Source organism: Penicillium concentricum (assembly GCF_028827145.1).
Source record: "Penicillium concentricum strain IBT 3081 chromosome Unknown utg000001l_segment0_segment0, whole genome shotgun sequence".
Classification (NCBI taxonomy): Eukaryota; Fungi; Ascomycota; class Eurotiomycetes; order Eurotiales; family Aspergillaceae; genus Penicillium; species Penicillium concentricum.
In genome coordinates, this window is record NW_026622754.1 from 3,832,693 (window position 1) to 3,846,531 (window position 13,839).

The following is a 13,839-nucleotide window of genomic DNA, read 5'->3' on the forward strand; positions in this document are numbered from 1 at the left end:
ATAGTCAACATTTTAGCAGTTCTTCCTACTATATAATTGTAATTTCCACCACGGAACAGACGGAGAAACTATTAGGTAGGTAGCTCTGAGTGGGAAGTGAGGAGATGTGATTTGAAAGTGAAGAGATGCTTATCGATGAAGTGTAAGGCTCTGAGCGAGGAAGGAAAGAGATACGGATCGATGATGAAGAAAGTGTAAAGCAACTTAGAGAGGAAGTGGTTATATAGATATGTAGTGTTTCTTATGCCTCCCCTAGCAATGGATAGATAGTCTTGCCCCTTCTTGGGCTTCTGGAGAAGGGGAGGAAGAGAAAGAAGAATCATTGTTGTTCAATCTAGCATAAAGCAGGGTATTTATACACTGAAATCTTACAGACCATCTGCTCAGTCTGCAAGCAAACAATCATGGGATGGTCTAATGTTGAACATCCCTTAAAGACCATAGATCGATTTCTTCTTCTCCCCCTCTACATAGCATGATGTATCCCACCGAGCATCACTATCGTCGAGGGAAGCCTTATAAAATCGCGAACTTACCCTAAATTTCTTTTTTTGATAGCGACTTTATTTAACGCCGATGCCTGAGGACTCTAGGAATATTATATAGCTTCGAAATTCTAGCATTGTCCTAGGATTATGCTAGGGCCAGTGTCAATTCTAGAGCGCGCGCTAGTGCGTCAATATAGGTCCATATATTCGGAGTTCACGGAGCAAACTAAGCTCTACAGAAATGTGCGTACATAGCTGTGCTAAAAAAAAGAATGAACATATAACTACTTGCAAATAAGTCTCAAATGTAGATGACTTTAGGCTAGAGAGGAAAGCAAGAAAAAGAAGATAGAGGCCCAGCCATAACAGTTAGGGCCCTGGGTACAATAATTTCACCCTGAGTGACCACTAGCACAATGTGGTAACACGTCATGACCGTGAAGTGCAAGCCTTTCATCCAACAGCCCGTTTAGCGCAGTGGTAGTCGTGCATCACTTGTATAATAGATTTGTCCAAAGTGACAAATCTGTGTCTATACAAAGAATGTGATGAGGTCCCTGGTAATCCCGGAAATGGGCTTTTTTCCCTCCCCAAAAAGAGGGAGCGTCCAGTTCAAGAAAGCGGCAAGGGGCAAGGGGCCAGGGAAAGAAAGCCGCGAGATTTACAGTCACTCCGCAAATTTTAACATCGCCTTCTTAATTTGTCATACCGCCCGTGATGTTTTAATTTTTGATCGATGGATGAGTCCGGAGTATTACCGGCAGAACTTGAGGGCTGACACTGCTACTCCGTACAGGTTGAGGCTGCCCGTAAGCGGTTAGACAAGTCGAGGTCCACACTCACATATAGTTCCCAGAGCAATGGATGAAGCTAGTTAGATATGACACACATAAAGGACCCAGTTTGGGCGACAGGGACAGGGGAGGAAGGAGAGACATCTATCACTTCACAAGGTACATTACTACGGTACGCAAGTCACTGCGGCCGCCTTAGCTGACGATCTAGAAAATAACCGGAGCCTAAATTGGACACAAAGAAGATCTATGACATGCAGTAAGTGGCACTGCCACTGTATACTCCATACACTAGGTAGAATTGAGGGCTAGTGCTAGGTAGGTGATTCTGCAAGTGAAGACTCCAACATATCTGTTGGTGTGTGTTGTGCTATAGACACCTTCCCGATTTGTAAAAGCTTTATATATTACTCCGTAGAGCTAAGATGTAAGGGCGACTGAAGTGAAAGTGGGGACCCCTCTTATGACAATCTAATGAAAGAAATTAAGTACCGAGGGCCAATTCAAGCTAAATTAGGCCCCTCGTGTGCACCTGGGACGGATAATCTACTGGACTCAGATCTGACAGTTCCAGCGATCAAGGGGGTGACCCGCGGCTTCCACGCCTTCTAGAAATTCACACGGCCGTTTCGGCGTTTGGAGTGGGCCGTAATTTAGTGTCGAAGGTAGTGCCGAAAGTCGAAGGTCTAAACCTCAAAGTAATTTGCCAACGGTCGCAAGAAAGTTCATTAGGAAGTTCGGTACGAACATCCTGGAAATCGCGGGTTTGTTTGTCAGCGTGTTTATCTCCGGAGAAGGGGGGCCTGTTAGGGGGGCAACGAGACAAGAGACCAAGGCGGATTTGCCCCCAACAAGCTCTTGCTTTATGGAGTCCAAGGTCTAAAAAGGAATGACCCCATCTAAAGGCATAACCATTCAGAGACCGTTGCCTCGCAATAAATTTGGATATTTGATGATCACATTACCAGGAACCACCTTCTCGAAGGCCAAAGGAACACGGCGCCTCCCGGCAGTTTGGGAAATAAATAGTTTCCTTTCCTAAGTGGCGACACTGCAACCTTCCCCCCTATAGGGGCCCTCCGCGGCCTCCGCGGGTATCTGGAACGGGCCTGGATGAGCCCACTGTGGAGAATTCCGTATTCCCCCGAATCGACGGTGCGTGACTAGGCGTTTGTGAGGGATAAAAGAGCATCGTTATAGGCACAATAACTGGATAAAGTGGGCTACCTTTGGTAATGGGACCAATGGCATTGTTAGTGCATAGACTCCATCGTACTACTGATCTTTGGTAGGTGATAATTGGCTTGTAGTCGGTAGACGTGGAGTATAAAGCCCTACTGAACGAATCATAACTCGAAAGTGAGAAAGTGGAATGTTGAGTGAATATTGTCTCTCCGTATTGTACAATTCCTATCGTATATTGTACACGGTGTGTACTCCACGTCTTATTTTTCCCGAATAGTAAGACTATTGTGCGGTCTAGAGAAAAATATAAAAAAAAAAGTAAATCGGCCCACTAAATCCGAACCTTGGTTTCGTTTCGGTACGGCCCTTGGATTTGAGTTATGTAGGTACTTAAGGTGAAAAGGCAGAGATCGAATAAGGGGCGGAGGCCGAACATTGAAACAGTGGCATGTTATGAGTTGATGAGTAGGATCAGACTGGTCAAATTCTTTTTCAAATCAGCCTTGCAGAGTAATCTGGGACCATAACGGTTTGCCCCAGGGTTCGTCCATCTGACAGGTGCATTCCATCCCGCTTCCTGCAGGTAATTTACTGTGTAAGAGTTATCCATTGAGTTTGATCACCTCTGATTTTTCCACGTCTGTGTTCTCGGGACCGCGAACGTCCCCTAGCTTTGAAGTTAGTGGAGAAATCGGAATGGTGCGGTTAGAGACTTGCCGCAAATTGGCCATAACGGGCTTGGTTTATGATCTTACTGTCATCACTTTGATTAGAGTCTATTAAACCATAAGGAGTACATATACCATACGATGTACTCTGTACTAGACATTATTCTTGTAATACGCCCACACATCCGGCATCCATGGCAACAGGCACTCTAACATGTCTTTGAGACGGGATATCAACAAAGAAAATCGAATGATTAAGCAAATCCTACGCTGTTCCCAATCGGAGACGGCTGGGGAGAAACCTGTCAATGATCTCCAAAGCATACGGGGCCCAGACCCGTGTACCTTTGAACAAAGAGAAAAGAGAACCCATCATATGCAACTCCCAGCTCACCGCGGCTTAAGCTCCTCCGCATGTACATCTCTATCCCGTGAACCTTTCCGTCCACCCGCGAACCTAGTTTACTAATTATCTTCCACATGGCCGTGCCAGCATCCTACCCCGGTATACTCCGTATGATTGGCCCCAACCAGTCGGAGGATCAGTCAGAAAAGAGACATCAAGATACCTCTTCTCTCCGATGCATCAGGAGATCAGGTGGCGCAAGAAAAAAAAAGGCAACAGGAAGTCCGGCAAACCAACATCAACTATTCCTTACGCGAGGCCCTGAAACAGGGATTATCTGTTAGAAGCCGGATAATAAGACTGGTGTTCTACTATCTGTGCGAGAATGCAACTGGCAGAGAGGAGAACTCCGAAGGTAGGACATGACATAACATGCGATGGCGAAGTGGAAAGGATTCTCCTTGCTGTTCTCGCCCAGTCTGCGAGCTGTGTAGCACATCTTACATCGTACATCTGGTACGTCAACGGAGAACCCAGGTCATCTCCGCTAGAAGTGACTCGTACAAAGACGTGGTAACCAAGGAGATTAGTGTGTCCTTTTGTTTCAAAGTCGAGATGAGATGTCTTTGTTTGTAGGAGATATCAGAGTATGTCAGTCCTGGAGTGACACAAAGGTAGGTTCGAGGCAGCCAATTCCCTCGAGTCTAATAAATTACCAAGGCGGCCCAACCTCTTCTGACACGCCCCAAACAGTGCAGACTAGGGCTGCGTGGGCGACGTTTACAGGCTGCACATAATTATTGTATGCCCAACCTCCTCAATTATTAGGCGCCGTGCATCAGATGATAAATCCACTGAGGGAATTTATATGTGATAAGCATATTCGGTTTATACAATATAGAATGTCCTAGGGAATAAGTACTCCGTACATAGTAAATATTTTACAAAGCCCTGTTAATATAGAAGATTAATAATTGAGACTTTTTCTTTTCTTTCAAAATAGTTCACGTTTTAGCTCTGGGGACGGACGTATGGTAAAATAAGGTACCCGTTACCACGATGAGTGTCCCATTGGTTGAGACGGGATCAACCCGTTATTTGGGGTTTTAGCTGGTTTCGGTTGGTGTATTTTGTTTATTTTCAGTTTATTTTCGTTTTTTGGTTTTTTGTTTGGTTTATTTTCGTAAATTAGTTTATTTTCTTTTTTTTTTCACTTTGGTATAATTTCAGTATTCAGTATTGAAGTCTGGATTCTCATACAGAATCTCCGCCCCCCTCTCTCTCTATGCGCCTTATGTGTGCGATGCCTCTCTTTTATTCTTCCCTTTCATTTTCTTTATTCTTATACATACTCTTATACAAACTTTCTATACTATCTTATACATACTCCAAAGTGACCTCATCTTATTATTTCGCCACGGTGGACTGATCTGCAACGACCTAAAGTCGTTAATTTACCGTCTCCACGGCCCCGTCTTAGGAGCTCAAGCTGTCACCGCGTCAGGGGCTCACCCTCGGTCCTCCGATCCCTCCAGTTTCCACCAGAACGGGTCTCCTCCTATTCTGGATTTTCCTTTTTATTGCATCGTGCCCGGTCCTCAATCTTTCCAGATCGCCCACTACATGACCACCGTCGCTCCCCCTCCAACTACCTCGTCACTCCTTACTTTTCCGTCAATGGGAACCCAATCGTCTGGCTCTGATTCTCGAACATGAACACCTGCTGCAATTGATATCTATACATACACACTCACTCGGACATACTGCGAATCTCTCCCTACTACATAATTGTAAGAATGCCTGATCTTCCGAGAAATGTCGGGAAGCTGACCTGATCCCCCTCAGAACCCCCCTCCTTCACATTCCTCTTCTCCCGATCTGCTGGCAGACCTGAAGAGACATACATCCTCACCATGACCGTCACATATGATACACCCACCCGGGGGTCCCATACCTCCATGGCAACCCTCGAGGACCGCTTCGAAGTCATCAAGGAGATTGGCGATGGAAGCTTCGGTAGTGTTGCCGTCGCACGCGTACGGACTGCCGGTGCTCATATCGCCCGCAGAGGCACCATGGTATGGAATAACAAGATTTGTGGTGTATTGTGCTTCTACTGACTCATCGGTTCAGGTTGCGATCAAGACAATGAAGAAGACATTTGATTCCTTGGGTCCATGTCTAGACCTGAGAGAGGTCATCTTCCTCCGAACATTACCCAATCACCCCCACCTCGTCCCTGCCCTCGACATCTTTCTCGACCCCCTCTCCCGCAAACTTCACATCTGTATGGAATACATGGATGGCAACTTGTATCAGTTGATGAAGGCCCGGGACCACAAATACTTTGAAGGCAAGCACGTCAAGAGTATCCTTTACCAGATCTTGTCCGGTCTGGACCACATCCACGCACACCACTTCTTCCACCGCGATATTAAACCCGAGAACATTCTGGTCTCGACCTCCGCCCCCAATGATTCTGCTTTCAGCCGCTACTCTAACCTTGTGACCCCTCCTTCCACCCCTCCTGTCTACACGGTGAAGATCGCCGACTTTGGTCTTGCTCGTGAGACCCACTCCAAACAACCATACACCACATATGTCTCCACACGCTGGTACCGCGCACCTGAGGTGCTTCTACGAGCAGGAGAATATTCGGCCCCAGTCGATATGTGGGCAATGGGCGCCATGGCAGTTGAGATTGCCACGTTAAAGCCCCTGTTCCCAGGAGGCAACGAGGTAGATCAAGTTTGGCGTGTGTGTGAGATCATGGGTAGTCCAGGGAACTGGTACAGCAAGTCGGGCGCTAAGATTGGCGGTGGTGAATGGCGTGAAGGATCACGCCTGGCCCACAAGCTCGGTTTCACATTCCCAAAGATGGCACCGCACGCGATGGAATCCGTGCTCCAGCCCCCGATGTGGCCCGCGGCGTTTAGCGAGTTCGTCACATGGTGTCTCATGTGGGACCCTAAGAACCGCCCAACATCTACCCAGGCGCTTAACCACGAGTACTTCGCCGATGCGGTTGATCCGGTGCGGCCCAAGTCCTCCACCTCGTCGAGACTGCTGGGCCGCAAGCAGTCCGAGAAGAGCTTCAGATCACCAATTCTTACTCCTGGTGACTCTCCTACATTGTCTTCTAAGCCTTCATGGTTCCGAAGATCATTGGTCGTTCGGTCAGACAGCCCTGTGCCTACTGCAGATGACAGCCCTGCCCGGCCACCAGTTGTTACTCAAGTCACTGTGCCTGAGATCCAGCCTGTCAAGCCGCGTCCCGCCAACACCAAGCGGGCTACCTGGGCAAACGGTGCACCGATGCCAATCCTTCCTTCTATCCGCCCTGTCTCCCCTCTCTCCAACTCCGTTACAGCCCAGGCCACCGTGGCGCACAGCGAGGCTTCCAAGTCCTCCGATACCTCAGCTAGCTCAAAGATCGGTCGTCAATTGTCCGTCAACTCCAATGGGAATCACTACTCGGACGCGAATCGGCAAGAGGCCGAAAGGATGCTCAATGGTTCCGGGACGAACACCCCAACCACAAAGGAGAGTTTCTTTTCACACCTGCGCAAGCGCGCCCGCAGATTGTCTGGACGAAACCAATCAGCACCTGCTGATGACGTCGAGGCTAACGCAGGTTGCATCCCTTGGTCGAACCGTTCATCAGTGGCTCTTGATGGGCCTACTAGTGAACCAAAGCAAGGTTCTGACTTGAGCGAGCTGGACAAGGCTCTTCAATGTGTCAAGTACTCATTGGACTCGTCCACAATGAGCAACGTCCCGGTGCACTTGCACAATTCCGCTGACGGCCACACCAAGCGCCAGTCAATGCCTCAGGCTACTAGCAATAACGCTGCTCCGATCTCTAGCAGGACTCGCCGTGCCATGCAGATGTCTACCCACCCGGTTCACCGGTACGAGACTCCTGAAGAGGAAGATGAGTTGCTTGATGAGGTGTTGCACTCCACCAGCAAGGCGGCTAGACGCCTGGCTCAGACTCAGTCAATGGCTGTCGACTCGCACAGTCGTACTCACCGGCAGCCAGACAACTCGCGTGCAGTGCAGAACCCCTATCCTACACCCTCGCCCACAGCCAAGGACAGTGCTACGTTTGGTCAACAGTCGACACCGAGCAAGTTGAACATCCACAAAATTGATCCCCCAGCCACAAACCGTCACTGGCCTACCCCTCCTTACGAGGAGTCCGAGTATCACAACAAGAAATCCGACTACTTTGCTCGTGGATCCAACTATATCTAAGTGTCTCAACCACCGCCTTGCACCACATCACATCCTTTTCAGTTGCGAAAAGCACAAAAATTTGGCAAAATTGCACAACAACGGAACAAACACCGAGCAACATAGCTCAAGGCGTATGGATTCGGGATTTTTTTGTTTTTTGTTTTTGTTTTTTTCACAAGGTCTGGCCATTTCAGAAGGTGTTTTATCTTTTTTTTCACATATGGGCATTGGGCTTTCGCCCTCGTTGCAAGTTTCTCATTTCCCTCACTTCATACCCCTACAGGCATTTTTATAGATGGATCCGGGCCTCGTTTCTTTTTCCTTTTCATGGAGTCCTTTCGTTTTATCATTTACCAGGGGCGTGATTTCTTTCCTTGACATTTGATACCACATGCGCGAGTCGCATCATACACCGCATTTATACCTTATTAGGTCACCCTCTCTACATCCGATACATCTGATATCGGATCTGCACATCTGCACATCATTCTCGATGAATATTGCGCTCTTTTTCTTTTGTTTATATAATTTCCCCCTTTCTTCCCCCGCTTGTACATTGTCAGGCTACCGCCATTCCCATATTTATTCTTCTTGTCTATCATTTTCCTATCACTTATTTATCCCTGCATTTACATATTCCTGTCATAGCCCTACCTCCTGCTTCAATTTCTTGTATCATTTCCTCCCCCAACCTCGATGTTCTGGCTTGGATCCAGTCCGTTCTATACATTTGTAATATACATCCGCCTTTGGCCGTTGTGCCATGCCCATACATACATTGAATCTACATATACATTGAACTACTCAGACTCTTATATTCAGACCTTATACTTGTTTGTAAAGTTTACTTATTTGTATCTTCTCTCAAGTTTCTATCAAATTAGTTGGTATGGGGTGGCGATGGAAAATGATTCACAGCGCGGGGAGGTGAAACTAAGACTGTAGATTTAACTTGGGCAGATAATCATCCTATACTGTAGAAGATAGGTCATTCTATCTCACAATTACGTAGTGAATGTAGAAAGATCACACAGCGTCTATACTTCTCCTACTCCATACATGGATCGATATGGGCGGAACAACGATCATCCGTCGCCCATCAAGATTTCCTGATTGAGACTGCTCTGCTCGACTCTACCAACTTTTTTTCTGGTCCTCAATTGCTCCCCGGCACCACCTCACCAGTCGAAACTAGACTGGTCATAGCTTGGAATCCAGGCTACTGATACCTTAGCATAACTAGAACGCGCCCTAGCAAGCACTTTTCACAAATCGCGGGCCGATCACCACAAAATCAACCCGCCCGCCAACAGCTACGAGCTTAACCTCGCGCAAGCGAACTCCAGCTCTATCCTTCAACACACAGCACTCTATTTTCCCCGCCATACACCAACACCAAACCCGCCAAAATGTCAAACCAAAGACAAGCCTCCTCCGCCTCTCAAGTCCCCCACCTCTCACCTGCCGAACTCTCCTACCTCTACACTTCCCTCAGCCTACCCAAGAACCCAATCCGACCAGATGGCCGCTCACCCACACAATTCCGCCCTCTCTCCGCCGAGACCACTATTCTCCCCGGCGCGAACGGCAGTGCGCGCATTGGGTTCGCAGACGGCACGCAAGCGATCGTCGGCGTGAAAGCGGAAGTCGAGAAGACTGTTCTCGCCGCCGATACGCTCGACTCGCGCAGTCTGGCGCAGCATGGCGACGCACTGAACCGCGAGGGCGAGCAGGGCTCGGCCGCTGTCTCGGGACAGGGAGAGTGGGTGCAGATGTCGATTGAGATCCCCGGATTTAGGGACGATGATGCCCTGCCTGTGTTTTTGAGTGAAATGATGCGGGAGAGTCTAGTTGGTTCTGTTGCTGATGGGAATGGGGATGGCGCGAAGGAGATGGCTGGTGGGTTGAAAGGAAGGCTTGTTATCAACAAGCGGTGGCATTGGCGCTTGTATATTGATGTAAGTTTCTGGGAACGCGCTCTGTCTTTGGGTTTATGGTTTTGCTGTGGTTCCAAAGGTATGGTTTAATCACTGCTAACATCTGATTACCAGGTCCTGCTCCTCTCCCAACCCCTCGCATACCCCCTCCCCCTCCTTTCGCTCACAACCCACCTTGCCCTCCTTAGCACTAAGCTACCGAAACTCAAGTCCACGGGCGAAGAAGATCCCTTCTTCGACGATGACTGGGCCGCCGCAGAGTATCTTTACCCGCGCTCCAATACTTCCAAATCTCCTCTCTCCGCCGCACCATCACACCCCGTCCGCCCACCCGTAACGCTGCTTGTGATTTCCGTCGGTGACAATGTTATCTTCGATCCTAACCGCGAAGAAATCGCTGTCGCAGACGCTGTTCTGGCTATCTCAGTTACGCGCAGCAGTGATTCCGAGACTTTGAAATTGCTCTCGATCCGCTCGATCGATCCCCCCTCCCGCCTCACTCAACCTGGTATCCCCAATTCCGAGAATGTGAATATGCTCGGTGCTTCTGCGGCGCCTGGCGAGGAGTCTGGTGGCCAGGAGGAGGTCGAGGGTGTCTGGCGTCCACGAAGGGGTGGTGTCAAGCGCAGTGTTATTGCACGCATGGTTAAGACTGTCCTCGGCAAGGGTGGTGTTGGCGAGGAAGTCCTTGAGGGACTCGAGGGCGTTGAGGTGCAATGATTTCTTATGTCGATCCATATCTCATGGCCATGTATGTGTAATAAAGTACAGCATTACTTTCAGGTTGTGACTTTGATATCTGATTTGATAGGTCGCTGCTTCTGGAGTTTGGAGAAAAGCGTTGTCTTTTGATTAAATCGTTGCTGTTCATCGTTCGAGTGAAGTTGAGATAATCCTCCTATCGTAGCTGGACTGAAAGTCCACTAATATACAAAATGGATCGAGCTCCATTTACACCCGTCACTGCTGGAGGGGTGTTCAAAAGTCCCCCTTATGTAGGACCTGTTGATACATACCCACAGCTAAACCACATGAACAGCATATGTAGCCTGTGCTATACCTAGATAGCTATATCACCCGTAGATATGGATGAAATAGCCTACCTCCCAAGGTAAGGAGGGAATAACAATCACCAAATTCCCAACCACTTCTTTACGGGCTTCTTATTCCCCTCCCAATCAACAAACTCCTTCGTACCCTCCGCACCCTCAACAGCAGCAACAGGGGACTGAGAATCAACCTCATTGGCACTCTCATCCTTCTTCTTCTTCTCAGGCTCCGCCTCCTCAAGCCCATGTGCAATACGGTACTGCTTCCTCTTCTCCGCATCCTCAACACGGCGGTGTCGCTGCTCCCGCACGCGCATAGAGTTGTGCTGCACATGCATGCGCCACACAGAAAACACCTGCGAGATCGTGCCGATGGGCGAGGTCAGCAGACTCGACCAGGATGGTAGCAGGTGGGCGAATGGGGAGGTTGCTTTGAAGTTTGTTGTGAAGGTGAACCCGGCGCAGGACACTAGGACGCTCTGTGTTATTGGTTAGTTGATTGTCATCTCGGCTCTCCTGGGAGGTTTGGGGGAGATCCAGAGCTAGATCTGGGGATACACCCAGAACTACGTCTGTGCTAGTCGGTAACTCACCAACGCAATCCAAATGTGGATCCACTTGCTCGTTAGGAACTTAAACATCACTGTCCCCTCTGGCGGGAACATGCCCGGATACTGCGTCTTGTTCTGCTGCACGCGCTCTTTCTCCGTCGTGCGCGGGCCATACTCGAATGGTTGGCCTGCGGGTACGTTCTTCGGAGATGGAGTCGTGAGGCGCTGGGGGTGCGAAGGCGGGCGGAATCTGTCGGGTTTTGCGAGGACACGAGGCTTGGAATTGGAATTGGCATTGGTGTTGCCTTTACTAGCTTTCCTCAATGCGGCGCTGGTAGAGGTGAAGCTGCGTCGCGCGCTTTGGCGTTGGAGGGCGCGCAGGGTCAACGCTGAGGGCGGGCCTCGTGGGAGGAGAAACCCGGGGATTGGAGTTGGCATATTGGGATTGATGTTCTTGCCCTTTTGCTCGTGTGGAGGGGTTGGGCTGATCTTGTTGACTTATCTAAATGTGGAACCGTAAATGCAATTTTGGTTTTATATCACGTGACTATATCGGGACATCGGATGCCGATTGAGTCGAGATGTTTGCACCCGGCCGCATATCCTAACTATTTTGGGGCTGGAAAAAAAGTGAGGCCACTTGACCTTGTGAAATTTCACATGGTTCAGTATCCATTATTTCCCATGTTTCCCACCAATTGAAATGGCCTGAGAATACCTCTAAGCTGTACGGGGTAATCAGCGTCATTTCATACTACATGTAAACAACCTAATGAAAGGTCATTGTCTAAGTCTACTGCCTCGGCATCAGGCTAAATTGCATTCGTTGCCGAGAATGAATCGAGAATAAACCGTTTCTGCCTCAGGATCCACACATCGGACCACCAGCGGATCTGCTCGGGCGAATGGGAATCCTGCTATTTCGAAGCCGCGGTGGATCAGGAAGTTGCTCCAGTTCTCCAGAGGGAAAGGGGGACGCGCGCGAGATATGACCGGGGGAATATGGGCACAATCGCTATGGGAGAGGAATTCAATGTTTCAGTGAAGCTTGGAGCTTGCATATGCACAACATGTCAGTCAGGAACCCGCATCTAGGTAGGATGTTCTGAGCCGATGATGGAGTGATGATATCATGGGGGCGGAATATGGAGTGTACATGTTAGTTTGCCACGAGTAAACTGTGAGTTTGAGCTGTTCCATTGAACCATGAGTCCAAGTAAGAATGTAGAAACAAGTGTAAAAGTGTCGGAGTATAACAGACACACCGAAGTTCCCGGTTGCGCCCGTCTACCCTGAATCATCTGACTTCTGATTGGTGGAGAGGTGGATTACGAGAGAGAGCGTCGGGGCCAAGTACAAATAACCAGATTTTCTTTTCTCCCTTCCCAGATTTTTCTGTACAGTACAGTGTCATAATAACTTCTTATTATCTTCATTTAATACTTCACAATGGCCCCTAAGAAGCAAGAATCTTTCGCTCCTGGTAAGCTATCTACCTTCCCCCCATTGAGCTCACAGGTTGAACGGGGAGTCGCCATGGACGCCGTGGAGGTCGAAGGAAGGAAGTGAGGGTATCCAACTCCTAAAATGGCGACACCGTTTGTTACCTGGGATAGCGATTGACACTTCCTCGCCTCTCACATTGCGACTCCTCTTCAACCTAACTACCTCTCAATTGCGGATCGCCGCCTTCCCCCAATACCACGCATCAGTTATTCAACATGACTACCTTTGATGTGTTCTGCACCTTGACAATCATGGATATGCGCGAGGCCGAGCGTGCAGAGGCCCTCATTCAAGAAGCCAAAAACGAAGCCGACAGGATCGCTAATCTCAGCTTCGCTTCAGGTGACGCCACCAAGGGTGCCAAGCTCTTCCAGGTACGTTCTTTATTGCTTCAAGCGCAGACAAAGGAAGAAGAAAGCTTACAGTTTTTTTTTTTAGACCCGTTGCGCCCAGTGCCACACCACCGAGGCCGGCGGTCCCCACAAGGTCGGCCCCAACCTCCACGGTCTCTTCGGCCGTAAGACTGGCTCCTCCGAGGGTTACGCCTACACCGACGCCAACAAGCAGGCCGGTGTTGAGTGGAACGAGGACACTCTGGTAAGTGCCAACTGCCTTCAGTTCAATGATCGCCCGCTAACGATTCATAGTTCTCCTACCTCGAGAACCCCAAGAAGTTCATCCCCGGTACCAAGATGGCCTTCGGTGGCCTCAAGAAGACCAAGGAGCGCAACGATCTCATTACGTACGTTACCCGCGAACCCACATCTCAGTATCCAACTAACAACCCCATAGCTTCCTCAAGGATAACACCGCATAAACGACCTGATGTTCTTTTTTATTCCCCGGCTTTTTGTTCTGTTTCTCCCCATAGAAGTCTGGGATGGCGCCATGGGTTGATTACTCTCCCAAGGACCGGGCCTGTATTTTTATTACAATTTCCATGACCCACAATAGATTTGATCTCCTCTTCATATCTTCTTTTTATAGAACTGCAAACGGGACAAGGTTTAATAAGTGTTTGAGATTCTCCCGGATTATGGGAGATCTGAGTCATGATTGGTTGGGGCCTGGATGTA

General features: G+C 49.0%; 4 protein-coding genes across 4 annotated transcripts; 3 read left to right on the forward strand and 1 right to left on the reverse strand.

Annotated features, from left to right (window-relative positions):
* Window positions 1-5,394: 5,394 nt before the first annotated feature.
* N7517_001448 (serine/threonine-protein kinase) lies at window positions 5,395-7,738 on the forward strand (the record flags this gene model as incomplete). Its single annotated transcript, XM_056719178.1, has 2 exons — window positions 5,395-5,559; window positions 5,615-7,738. 2 exons carry the CDS (start codon window positions 5,395-5,397, stop codon window positions 7,736-7,738), a joined length of 2,289 nt encoding a protein of 762 aa, XP_056583313.1.
* Window positions 7,739-9,129: 1,391 nt separating this feature from the next.
* N7517_001449 (exosome non-catalytic core subunit RRP42) lies at window positions 9,130-10,377 on the forward strand (the record flags this gene model as incomplete). The annotated part of the gene is made up of 2 exons (XM_056719179.1): window positions 9,130-9,678; window positions 9,772-10,377. The coding sequence occupies 2 exons, from the start codon at window positions 9,130-9,132 to the stop codon at window positions 10,375-10,377; spliced, it is 1,155 nt and encodes a 384-aa protein (XP_056583314.1).
* A 409-nt stretch (window positions 10,378-10,786) lies between these two features.
* Window positions 10,787-11,695, reverse strand: N7517_001450 (uncharacterized protein; the record flags this gene model as incomplete). The annotated part of the gene is made up of 2 exons (XM_056719180.1): window positions 10,787-11,185; window positions 11,300-11,695. 2 exons carry the CDS (start codon window positions 11,693-11,695, stop codon window positions 10,787-10,789), a joined length of 795 nt encoding a protein of 264 aa, XP_056583315.1.
* Window positions 11,696-12,706: 1,011 nt separating this feature from the next.
* On the forward strand, window positions 12,707-13,580 carry N7517_001451 (c-type cytochrome; the record flags this gene model as incomplete). The annotated part of the gene is made up of 5 exons (XM_056719181.1): window positions 12,707-12,740; window positions 13,106-13,137; window positions 13,202-13,360; window positions 13,411-13,505; window positions 13,556-13,580. 5 exons carry the CDS (start codon window positions 12,707-12,709, stop codon window positions 13,578-13,580), a joined length of 345 nt encoding a protein of 114 aa, XP_056583316.1.
* Between the last annotated feature and the right edge of the window lie 259 nt (window positions 13,581-13,839).